This window comes from Sturnira hondurensis, unplaced genomic scaffold (assembly GCF_014824575.4).
Source record: "Sturnira hondurensis isolate 20B ecotype Veracruz unplaced genomic scaffold, ASM1482457v3 Scaffold0006437, whole genome shotgun sequence".
NCBI lineage: Eukaryota > Metazoa > Chordata > Mammalia > Chiroptera > Phyllostomidae > Sturnira > Sturnira hondurensis.
The window spans coordinates 9,287,977-9,300,836 of record NW_028079068.1 but is presented as its reverse complement, the minus strand read 5'-3'; the positions used below and the strand labels follow the sequence as shown (position 1 = coordinate 9,300,836).

The 12,860-nt window shown below is 37.4% G+C and overlaps 1 protein-coding gene across 4 annotated transcripts in view; it reads right to left on the bottom strand.

Moving 5' to 3' along the window:
• Positions 1-575: 575 nt before the first annotated feature.
• The window catches only part of TMEM209 (transmembrane protein 209), a 35,460-nt gene continuing 23,175 nt past the window's right edge, over positions 576-12,860 (bottom strand). For all 4 annotated transcript variants that reach the window (XM_037049197.1, XM_037049199.1, XM_037049200.1 and 1 more), the window contains exons 10-15: positions 11,851-11,976; positions 9,165-9,262; positions 7,925-8,039; positions 7,732-7,829; positions 6,380-6,453; positions 576-1,837 (exon numbers count right to left, since the gene is read on the bottom strand). In XM_037049197.1, coding sequence (XP_036905092.1) covers positions 1,783-1,837; positions 6,380-6,453; positions 7,732-7,829; positions 7,925-8,039; positions 9,165-9,262; positions 11,851-11,976 — 566 coding nt within the window. In that variant the 3' untranslated portion in view covers positions 576-1,782. The remainder of the gene's footprint in view (positions 1,838-6,379; positions 6,454-7,731; positions 7,830-7,924; positions 8,040-9,164; positions 9,263-11,850; positions 11,977-12,860) is intronic.

Below are 12,860 nucleotides of genomic sequence, written 5' to 3'. Positions count from 1 at the left end.
CTCACCTCAGTTCATGTCCATTGGTCGTACATGTAAGTTCTTTCAACCCAGACAAGTGCCCTGACTGGGAATACAACCTGTGACCCTCTGGTTCGCAGATTGGTGTCCAACCCACTGAGCCACACCAGCCAGGGCTAGTATATTGTATTTTTGATGATCACTTAATAAAAGATTCTAGTTTTAGGTTTTTGGACTAAAATCTGCCTTAAGTCCTATGTTTTTTTAATGTACTGCTAACATTTTTCTCCTTATTACTTTTAATAGAGAATATGCATCTGGCCCTGGCTGGTGTAGCTCAGTGGATTGAGCGCAGGCTGGGAACCAAAAGGTCACTGGTTCCATTCCCAGTCAGGGCACATGCCTGGATTGGGGGCCAGGTCCCCAGTGGGGGGCGTGCGAGAGGCAACCACACATTAATGTATCTCTCCCTCTCTCCTTCCCTTCCCCTCTCTCTAAAAATAACTAAAATAAAATCTTAAAAAAAAGAATATGCATCTGAATAGTCTAGCAGCAAAGTAACTGTTCTTCCAGGACACCTTTAATAACTACTGAAATAACAGACTGAGCTCTTAATATGTCCTTACATTTAACATGTTTAATTGACATTTTCTTCCAAATACATCATAGCAAACATAGAAACATGCACCAAAAGCTGTTGAAAGGTAGAAACGTCCTTACCTGTGGACATTTGACCTTTAAAAAACAGAAACAACTTCTTGAAAAAGAGAATTTACAAAAAAAAAAAATCACACAAAGTGGGCTGAACATATAGCGCTGAAATGCAGTTACTGAGAACACACCGGTTTTAGGTGCTCCCAGGTGACGGAAGCAGAAAGTATGTCAACCCAGAAAACATTCGTGACTGCTGGCTGGCCTTGGGGACACCACACAGACACGCAACACTGATGGGGAGTCAAGCAAACTTACAAACCTGGGAACTGCTCACTCTCCAGATTAGAACACACCTAAAAAATCTAAACATAAGAAACCATATGATCTTAAAGGGCACTCTTAGAATCATACATACAAATTATGAAATTCAATTTTTAAAAATGGAGGCTACAGAGATGGGCCTCTGAGAAAATTCTGCTTCTCTGACTTGAGTTACTGAAACCGGAGCGGTAGTCTTGGTGTCCTCAGCTTCGTACCCAAGACCCGAATAGTTAACTCTGTCAGCTACATTTAACCCAAGAGCTGACTTTTTAAACACAATCCCGTCAAATTTCTTTCAATTATATTTTAAAAACACACAAAAGCTAACACATTACTTGGAAGTTGACCTCATTTTTAAAATATGGGCCCTGTGCTGGTTTGCCAAACACTGGGGGAAGATAGAGATGAAAACATAGCAAGAATGTTAGCAACTTGTTTCCTTTCAAATATTTATACTAAATAATGTAATTGAAAAATCAGGTTTTGAGGGGAAGAATGAGGTAGATGATTCTTATTTGGAAGTTAAAATGAAAAAGGCCTCATGTTTATTGAATTTAGCAGGAACTGCACTGTTTGGGGTCACCAACGATCTGAAAAGCTGCAGTCTGTAGGCAACTGAAGAGCCTGAGATGCGATGCGAGCTTGAGGGTGGTGTCCCTTGGTGCGGGAGACACAGGGCACGCTTTCACAAGGGAGGTTTAAAACAGGCAATTTCTCTTTACAGCTGAAGAGTCTGTAACACGTACACACAATGCACCATAGAACAAAAGGGGTGGGGACTCGAGATGCTTCCACTCAACTGATGATCCAGCCAAGCAAAAGTCCAAGCGTTTGGAAGTCAACGATCCATTATTCGCCAAAAATCCACAAAATATTCACACCGGACAGACCAAGATTAACTCTCCTACAAAGAAAAAGAAAAGTTTCAGTGGCACCGACTGCCAAGCATTGAAGGGCTTTTCACCAATAACTGAAACGAGAAGTACATGTTTAATTGACGACATTTAATGTCACTCTGTAATAAGGTACGACACACACATGGTTTACCAGGTGAATTCCAGTAACAGTATCTACCTTCTTAACTGTGCTCAGAACCTGAATTTAGAATAAACAGACTTATAGAGTGTTGAAATTTAATTTTTCAGCAGACCTCAAGAACTGTTATATCAGACAGAATTTTACCTATCTGCCTTGAGTTAGGAATTTTCTAATGATTAGAGATGCTTTAGTGGATCCGCATATGGGGAAGCCTTACTGCATATAATAATAAGAAGAATCGACTTCCACTGAGAGAGGACTGTCCCTGTATTCAGAGTAGGAGGGAGGAGAGCAGAGCTGTGAGAGATCAGTCACTCATCTAAGGGAGTGAGAAATCAACCAACCGTGTCCAACACTGAAGAACCAAGAGAGAGCTGCATACCTCTATTACCTAGAACCACGGAGTAACAAGGAAAAGCTACAGGAGTTCAAGTGCAAGTGGACTTGGGTATACAGAAAACTGCTTCTTTCTGTCAGAAACTTTCTGCACTATATGATTTAGCAAACTTTTAGCACTAAAATTATGAGTATGTACCTATTTTGATACAAAAAATTAAAAATACATGTTACAAATTGCCCTTCATAAAAGGTTATTTCTATCAACGATGTCTCCCTGTTTCTTCATACCCTCATCAACACTGCAAATGATAAATTACATTGATAGAAAAATGTTTTAATTTGGGCTTGTTTGTATATGAGGCTAAGCATCTTTTGATGTTTATTATGAAAAAGTCATGTCTTTGCCCTGGCTGGCGTAGCTCAGTGGATTGAGCGTGGGCCTGTGAACCACACGATCGCGGTTCGATTCCCAGTCAGGGCACATGCCTGGGTTGCAGGCCAGTTCCCGGCTGGGACTCACAAGAGGCAACCATACATTGATGTTTCTCTCCCTTTCTCCTTCCTCTTCCCCTCTAAAGATAAATAAATAAAATCTTAAAAAAAAATAAATAAAAAAACCTCCACTTATAAAAAAAAGTCATGTCTTTGATCATGTTCTATATTTTTCTTTTCTAATTAACTTACACAGGCCCTTTGTATGTGCGAAATATTAACTTAGATTTGATGTATGTATTGCAATTATAATGCTTTGTCTCAGTTTATCATTTGGCTTTAAACTTTATTTATGATGCCTTTCGCTGAACAGAATGCTTAAACAAGTGTGTGGTCGGTTCTGTCTAGATTTCTCTCCCTTTTGGAAGTAAAACATTCAGCTCATTCCAGTAACAGCACAAATATGCGGCATCAAATTGAAAATGTTTTTGGATCAATCTGCTGATTTATGGGCATGATTCCAAACTGACTATATTTGAGCCACTCACTATTTCCTTTAAGAGAGAGGATAATAGTTTTTCACCATTTGATTATGTTAGAATACATTAAAAAGATTAACCAATCATATTTCTAAAGTTAATTTCAAAGTTTTTTCCTGTGGTTAAGAAAACCCAAATAAATAAAACACAAAGTAGTCTTAGTCAGAAAAGTTTCATTATAAGTTGCACATTTAGAGACATAGGCATTTCAAAAACCATTAATTTTTTTGCCTCTTAGTGAATTACTGTCCCACTGAGTACTTTTATAAAATTTTTACATTTTTATGCATATGACAAATTGTACATGGCACTCAGCGCACGCTTCATGCTATTGTACCACGGCAAATGAATTGTGCATCAAAATACCAATTTGGATCTACAGAGGAAAAGATAAATTTTCAATTAAAACCAAAAACTAAAAATCCATTATTTAAAATACTTCTAAACTAATTCTTCACTTCAAAGTAATTCCAGAAATTCTGTTAAGTGAAGGATTACAAACAATGTATTTATAGCATACTCCATCTTCCAAATATATAGGTATGCATATGCTTGATAACTAAATACTGCTGGAAATTTTAGGGAAAAAAATCTGTATTTACTGACATAGAAGAATATCAAAGATCTACCATCATGTTAAAAGGCAAGTCACAGACTAACATGGTTGGGTCCAATATATTAAAACAAACAAACAAAAAAACCCACAAAAAATCAAAACAAAACAAAACAAAGCTAAAGTCAACTTATTCCCAGAAAGCGGTCTGGAAATATGCACTGGAAACTGTTAACCCTTGGTACCCCCAGAGAGAGGGAAGAACAGTGAGGGAGAGGACCAGCAGGGAATTTTCAAAATCTAGCTGAGACACAGGTGTATGTCTAAACATTTCTAAATTGAGCTCGCCTTATTGTGTAATTAAAAAATAAAGAACCATCTAGTTTAGATGTCTCACAAAGGTGAGACTATTTATCTTTTTATAAGTATCTATTTATCTTTATGTTAAAATACATGATAAAAGATGATGATTAACATTTAATTGTTTATAAATTTGTTTACATCTTTTTAAGTCCACACCTCATACGCTGGACGGCAGGAGCCGGGCTTTCTCCAGAGCAGCGCCGCCCAGCAGAAAGACAATGTGACATGCATCTCAAATGCCAGCCACACACATGGTTTTACATTTTTTAGTAAACACCTTAAACACCTTAAAGTTTAAAGAAAGGTAAAAATAGGTGAAATTAATTTTAATTATGTTGATCATTTCACCCAATATATCCGACGTATTATTTCAACATACAATCATTACCCAAGCTTATTAATGTGGCATTTTACTTTTTTCCGCACTGGATGTGATTTCTGGTCTGTGTGTCTTGCACTCACAGCACATCCCACTCTGGGCTAGTCACGCCTCAAATGCTCGATGCCACCTGTGGCTGGCGGTGGCCGCACAACGTTGTTCTAGCACACGTGTGAGGCAGGACGCCTAAGCAAAACCGTAAAGAGGCGTGCGTATCCCAACTGGAATGGACCCCAGCTATTTTCTTTTACTGCAGGCACCTCCCTTTACATTTTCTTAGCCTTCGGTTATTTAGTGAGGGCAGAGCTGGACCCAGACCCAGGACTGCACCCTCCCAGACCCTGTAGTACTAGACTTCCCCAGCTCTAGCTGGGGTCCACTTAGTTCAATTATCACCTGACACACTGAAGCTTAGAATCATCAAAATAATGAGAGAGCAATTTTGAATTTATTATAACAGTATGTGAGCTTTATTACTAAATATTTAGAATGAACAAAGTAGACAAATTTCAATTTTTCTAGCCCAGTTAACAATATCATTGAACGGCAGCTGACTCCACCTCTCTGGAAGAATAAACTTAGCAGAGCACTGTGTGTTTGAAATGGCAAGGCCTGAATAAAACTGGGCTCCAGTTTGGCTTCGTTTTCAAGCGGCAAGACCCTGACACAGACCTCAGAACTTTTCCCCTGGGGGACATAACTGTTAAGGCCAATGATGTGGTCCAACTGCCTTTTCCCCAAGAGGGAAATGGACATTATGAAGAATTAATGGACTTGCCCAAGATAGCAAATCCATGTTAATATTCATCACATTTAAAGAGAATATGTAAGTTAATTAGAAAAGAAAAAAAAGAGAAAATGGTCAAAAACACAAAAAAAGCCCTTGGCTGGTGTGGCTCAGTGCACTGAGTACAGGCCTGCAAACCAAAAGGTTGCTGGTTTGATTCTGGTCAGGGCACGTGCCCCCAAGTGGGGCCATGCGAGAGGCAAGCGTTCAGTGTTTCTCTCCCTCTCTTTCTCCTTCCCTTTCCCTCTGTCCAAAAACAAATAAATAGAATCTTAAAAAATACACATACACAAGACTTTTTCACAGAATGGTGTCATACAAATGATCAATAAATATGAAAGATGCTTAACCTCATGTATGAACAAGCCCAAATTAAAACATTTTCCTATCAAATTGAGATTTATCATTTGCAGTGTTGGTGAGGGCACGAAGAAAAAGAAAACATAATCGATAGAAATTACCATTTGTGAAGGGCTTTTTGTAATATGTATTTTAAATTTTTTATTGAAATGCATACTCATAATTTTTAAAAATCATATACTTTAATATAGTCTGCAAATATTAATGAAAGCTCAATATAATTTAGATGTTTTTTGTACAATAGCTTAGTGTATTAAGATATTTTAATTATTAAAAATAGACAATAACTGCAATGATAGTAAGAGTAGAGTTTGTGATAAGTTCCTCATTTATAAATTTATTTGTTAATTTAGCATGAATATTTGCATTTTAAAGAAAGATCTTTCTTAAAATAAATTGCAATACCAAAAGCAAAAACAAAAAACATATACTGTTAAAAGTTTATGACAACTTGAACAATTAAAATAAATAAATTAAAAAAAGAAAATAGATTCAACCCAATTAAAAAAAAAGTTTACGACAGAAATAAGCAGTTCCCTGTTTTCCTCAAGCACCCTTCCCAGAGTCAACCACTTGAAATTCCTACATAATCTCAATAAAGGAAGCAAGCAAATCAATAAATAAAGTATTTGTGTTTTTAAAGCATAAATACCTACCCAAGCATTCCTGACTCTTTGGTCTTTATGATATAGAGGAACATCAATAATGTATGAAACATATTGTTCCGGCCCTGGAACAAAGACAGAAAGGCAAGATTTAAACCAAACTGAGCAGAAGATTCAGTCTGACAGGTAAATGCAGATCCTATTAGTTCACCTTCTACAAACGCAGAATTCCAAGTCATTCAGATTCTCATTCATTAAACAAAATGCCTACTTTGTGCCAGGAAGTGGCAATATTGCCGTGAATAAGGCAGAGAGGATCCATGTAGTCGAGGAGCTTCAAGTCTAGTAGAAAGGCGGACAGTAGACCCAGAATTACGGAAAGCGTGATGGGTGCTGAGGGAGGGTGCCGGGGGAACACACGCAGGCCTCTGACCCAGACTGACGAGGCAGGAAGGCCTCCTCAAGGGAAAGACTAACGAGTCCTGAGAGATGCGCAGAAAGTGAATCGACCGGGACGTTTCTACACACCGGGAACAGCGGTTACGAAGGCCCGGCAGAGAGCTGCTGTGAGGCTGGTGCCCTGTGCACTGCGCAAAAAAAGGGCTCTATCCCCCAAATTAACAGCAAAACGAAAGTGTGGGGATTGACAAACTTTTAATCACACTTTGATTACATGTTAATAACAGTATAAGGAACATGTTAAACATAAATCTGTAAGTGACTACATGGCAGCACTTTGCAAGCCCTAAAATCAAACGATGATACGTAATTTCTGGTCTGTACACTAGCTCCTAACTTAGATTTCCAATTCATTGTTGAACTTGTTCCTACTTACACTGATTCAGTGATTTGACTCAAGAATCTGAGGATATATAATTTTTAAAAGACAGTGTGTTTCTTAAAAAAAGTTTGCATGGGTATTCAAGGGAACTTCAATGGCTCAAAATATTTACATACAAAATTGAAATACTAAACTTGAAAAAATGAAATTAATATTTGTTCTTGGGAATCTGATGGAGAACATGTTTTATGATTACAGTCAAAGTAAAATTTCTTAGTAAAGATGCTCGTAACAAATAACTGCAAAGGTCATCAAAGGTACTGATGTTTGCAACCAAGAGTAAAATACCTGGGTAGAAGCATTCTACCCATTTTGATAATGGGTAGAAGCGTAAACTGGTACAATAATCTTTTCTATAAAGTAGTTGATATGTATTTTAAAAGCCTTTTCCAAATTAAGCATATAATACTTTTCTAGTTAAAAAAGGGGATATACAAGAAACACATTTTCCCTAATTTAGAAAGTTTACCTATTCCATAAACAAGAGGTTTTAATTTTAAAAATATTATCAAAGAAGTCATCCCAGACATTCCATTAGAGCAGCTTCCACACTTAGAAGTACCTTTGGAAGATTGTAGACGTGACGCTGGTAGATTAGCTCGTAATGGGGAGGGTTGATGGCACTCTGATAAATGCAAAACACATTCTCATTTGTCACATCTGCAAAGGAAATAGGCTGTGTGAAGAAACAGACAAAACCACTAGCTGTATTTCATGTGAAAGGCTCACTGCATTCCTACAGGAGATCCTTCTACCTGGTTTATTTGGTGTCTGAACGAAGTGCTGAGATGTAAAAGTTTTCCCGTCAGGGTACTTAGGATGCGGAGGCAACCTGGAGTCCAGGTAGGTGCAAAACACGTGCATGATGATCTAAAAATGAGGAGACAGTTTTTCAAAGTCAGCATGGAAATCTATCATGGATGCAGCCCTTTAAAAACATCTGCATTTGTGACTCCAATTTGAAAACTTTTCCATAAAGAGAGAATTAGCAAAAATGCTTTTAAGTGGTTATAAGATGAAATCTGTAAAGTGAAAGATAAAAGATATTCCTAGTTTTTGGTTAAGTGGATCATTCACATCCATATAGTTAATGAACAGCAAAACCAAGATAAAATACACATCTATTCAGTTCTGAATTTGAGTATCAGCATTTAAAACTTCATCCTCACACTTGCGTCCTTATATACTTATAAGTCACTATAAAAAAATAAAGAATATGGTTTTGAAAAACTCTTAAACGCCCCCAAACTTGACAGTTTTTGATCTTGTAAGTCTAATCCTAGGGCTCATTGTCCTCAGAGTAGTGATCCCAAACAAAGGAATGTGCACCATGACCCTCCTTGCAATGTTATCTAAGACAGAAAAAACAAAACTCCCTTCCCCACCACATTTCTCAAACTTCTAGGTCCGAATCCGATATAGGAGAATAGTCAAATGACAGTGTATAATAATGAAAAAACTACTTAAACATTGCAAAAATGGAAAGAAAAAGATATGCACTTTACATATACAATGATTACAACTATGATTTAAAAAGATATAAAAATAGCACAATCTAAGCAAATGAAAAAAATAAACCAAAGAAGTAATACTTGTTGGGTTAAGGTATTGGCACAATTTTAATTCAAATGAATTTTTCTTGATCCTCTTCCAAGGATACATTTATTGATTTTAGAGGGAGAGGAAGGGAGAGACGGAAAGAGAGAGACAGAGACAGAGAGAAACATCCATGTGAGAAACATCAGTCAGCTGCCTCCTGTACGCGCCCTGACCAGGGACGGAACCTGCAACCTAAGTATGTGCTCTGACCAGGGATTAGACCAGTGACCTTTTGGTGCTTGGGACGATGCTCCAACCGAGACACAGTAGTCAGGGTCAGTTTTAATTTTTTATTTCTACCTTAGTTTCTAAATCCTTTTTAATTCTTATTTTGATAATGGGGGAATAAAACACATAAATCCAACTAACAGAGCTGAAAACAAAACTGAGACTTACCGCGGAATCAGTGGGCAGGTCCGTATCCCACTTGCGTCCTTTGAAGTCTCCACCTCTATTCCACCGAAATGAGCTCATGCAGCCTCCCTGAGAGAGTTCTGAAGAAACGCAGGTGAAATAAAAAACTAAGACTATGCAAAATGAAGGGAAAAAGGACTAAGGGGTCATAATAAATGAAGCTATCATCTGAAAAACCTGATCAAAAGACCCATAACATAGAGAAATATAAGATGTAAAAGATTAACCTAAACATCACCAGAAGAAAGAATCATATAAATGCAAAACGTGAGATGAGACTAATGTTCTGGATTCTTAAGAAAGTCAATGTCATGGGAAAAGGTGGCAGAACTATTCTACACAAACAGACAAAGAACAAACCCCAATACATACAATGAGTGAACCTACACTCTACCCTGGTTAGGGAAAAAAAAGGGTATATAACATTCTTTGGACAATTAGGACATTTAAATATGAACCGTATATTAGACAATATTATAGAAATATCTTTAATTTTTAAGACCTGATCATCAAATTGTGGTAATACAGGAGAAGGTTATTTATTTATCTATTTTTTAGGAATTGATGTGCTGAAACTAATGATGTTTACAATATACTTTCAAATGAGAAAAGAAGTGTGTGTGTGTATAAACAGGGTCTGGAGCAAATAATGCCCCTGTTTTATCACAACATTTTTTATTACAAAATCACAAGCATGTTATTCTGTAACACACCAATATCACACTCAAGCACGCCACATGACACTTTAGGTGAAATGCGCAAACTGCTGTCCATCTCGTACAAGACGCTCACGTCCCCCACCCCCCACGCTCAGTGGCGTTAGGTCTGCTGGACCCTGTATAAGGGGGGAGCAGTGCACAGAAGGTGGGGGAGAGAATCAAAGATGGAAAATGTTGACAACTATTCAACCAGGGTTCCTTGTACTTTAGACTTTTTTGTGTATTTAATATATGTTAATACTTTATGTATAATTTGTATATATGTGCACACACACAAATACTTTTTTTTGGAATTATAAATGTCTTGCTACCTATGAGGCAATCTTGCCAAAAAATTGTAACCCGAATTTGTAAGAACAGAGAATCAGGTAAAACTACACCGTGGGGATGCACTCAGCAAAATCCACACCAGGCGAAACACCACAGAACAAATGACACAGTTCTTCCAATAAGTAAGTTGTAAAGACAAAAAATGATGATGGGAAACCTATAGCTTAAAAGAAACCTAAATAGAACAACCAATCACCACATGTGATAATATTTAGATCCTAATTCAAGCAAACAATATGAAAAAAAGTAATTATGCATTTTAGGAGATGTTTGGGAATTTCTACATAGACTGTTAATTTCATGATATAAAGAAATTATTAAAAAATACTAGGTGTTAATAGTATGGCTATGTTTTTTAAAGGTCTTATGTTTCAGAGATATGACGAGATATTTAGGTATAAAGTGTAAGGGTACATAGGGTTTGCCTCAGACAACACAGGAAAAGAGAGGAGGATGGGGACCCGGAGGCAGCAGAGGCTGCCTGCGGACTGATGGCGGCTGGGACGGGTCTGTAAAGAGGGCTGAACACACTGCTGGGTCTAGTTTCCTGTACATCTGCATTCTCCTCATATACAAAGATTTTTAAAGTCATGATAAATGCTTATTCCTGAACATTAGTCAAACCTAGGGGAAAGAAAGGGGTACTACAATACTTTCAAGTTTAGATTTACAATGAATCGGGAGAGTGAAATACTACTTGTAAAACCTGTTTTAGTGATGAGAACATTTTACAGAGTTTATCCACATAAAAACAGAGAGGCAGACGAGAGAGCGTGGGAATGCCAGGGAGGCCAGCGTCCTGCTCCCCAAGTCAGCCTCCTCAGACCACGTTCCCCTGCCCAAAGGGATCAGAAGATAACAGAAATATGAAAAAAGGAACATAGTAAATATGACACAAAAATTGAAAGAAATAAGAATCAACTTGCTAAAATTATAAAGAATGCCCGAGTGACACCCATTCTTGGTAGTTTAAGAACAGAAAATCATGGGGCTGGGGAGAGGCACGGGGGTTGGGGGGTGGAGGGAATGGGGATACTGTAAAACTGAACAACAATAAAAAATATAAATAAAAGTAGAGGAAACAAATAGAAAATGAGTGAAATATTCACTTGAGCCCATTTAGCTAATTTTTAAGTTTCTCTGTATAGAGTAAGATTAATAACTAATAAGATTATTAACTCAGTATGTTATTTTGACAATTCTTAAGCATATAAAACATAAATCCAAAAGCTGTTTAAGTATAAGCCTTAATTAAGCCGTAAGTACATTTTTATGAAATATAAGATCATACTTACATTTTATAAAAATAAAATACTTTTAATTAAATAAATTTACTGATTTTAGAGAGAGAGAGAGAGGAAGGGAAGAAGAAAAGGCAGGGGGACAGAGAGAGGAGGGAGAAACACTGATTTGCTGTTCCACTTACTTATGCATTTACTGGTTGATACTTGCACGTCTCCTGACCCGGAACTGAACCTGCAACCTTGGTGTATCTGGACGACACTCTGACCAACAGAGCTATCTGGTCAGGGCTGAGTTTTTTTTTCCCCTGTTACATTTATAAAATCTCAAAGTAGTGAAAAAGTTCTCCTTTTGCCCCTCTTCAAAGCAATAGTTACCTTTGATCCTTTCAAAGAAGTATTCCTGATTTGGGGTAAGGTCTAGATACTGCACGATGGTGTTCAGGGTGGGGATGAGAGGGGCTTTGACCAGAGCAGCTTGTTTCAAGCTGGTGATGCTGGCCTCTGTTAAAAATAAAACACACAGAACACCTTATTATTCATGTGGGTCTCTAAAAAAACTTAAAATGTTCTCCCCTCAATAGGTGTTGAAGGAAAAAATGACAGCATTAATAGTTAATACTTTACATTATCTACTTTACTTACAACTTATCATTTCGAACAAGGTGGCCAGATCTCCCTCCCTCCCCCTTCTTCCCCCTTTCTCTCTCTCCACAAAGGCAACAGCCAGATCCATTTTTGAAGAACTATAAATAATATACAAAAGACATAGAAAAATCAAAGAAAGAGAGTCCAGCCACAAAAGCAATATTGGAGAATACTTAACAAAATAGAGAGAGTGGAGGGGAAAACAGTAACAAAATAGTATGATTTCAACTTAATTAGAAATATATACATATAGCCCTGGCTGGTGTAGCTCAGTGGATTGAACGCGGGCCTGCGAACCACACGATCGCAGTTCGATTCCCAGTCAGGGCACATGCCTGGGTTGCAGGCCAGTTCCCAGCAGGGGACGCACGAGAGGCAATCATACATTGATATTTCTCTCCTGTCTTTCCCTTCCTCTCTAAAGATAAAAAAAAAAGTACACACACACACGGACCATTATTTCCTCAAAACAGCATGGCTCTAATTCAATTAGAAATATATATATATATATATATATATATATATATATATATATGTACAATAATTCCTCAAATCCTAAATATGTACTTTTCATGTTCTTAAACTATGGGATATCTTACAATTGAAATATATATAGTTAGAACCCTAGTAGTTTTCTTTAAAAATATTAACTGGTTGTGACTAAATTGATAGCAGTCATCTCTGACAGTAGAATTGTGGGTTGTAGCCTTCGGGCATTTCCGCACTTGTCAAATCTCCTA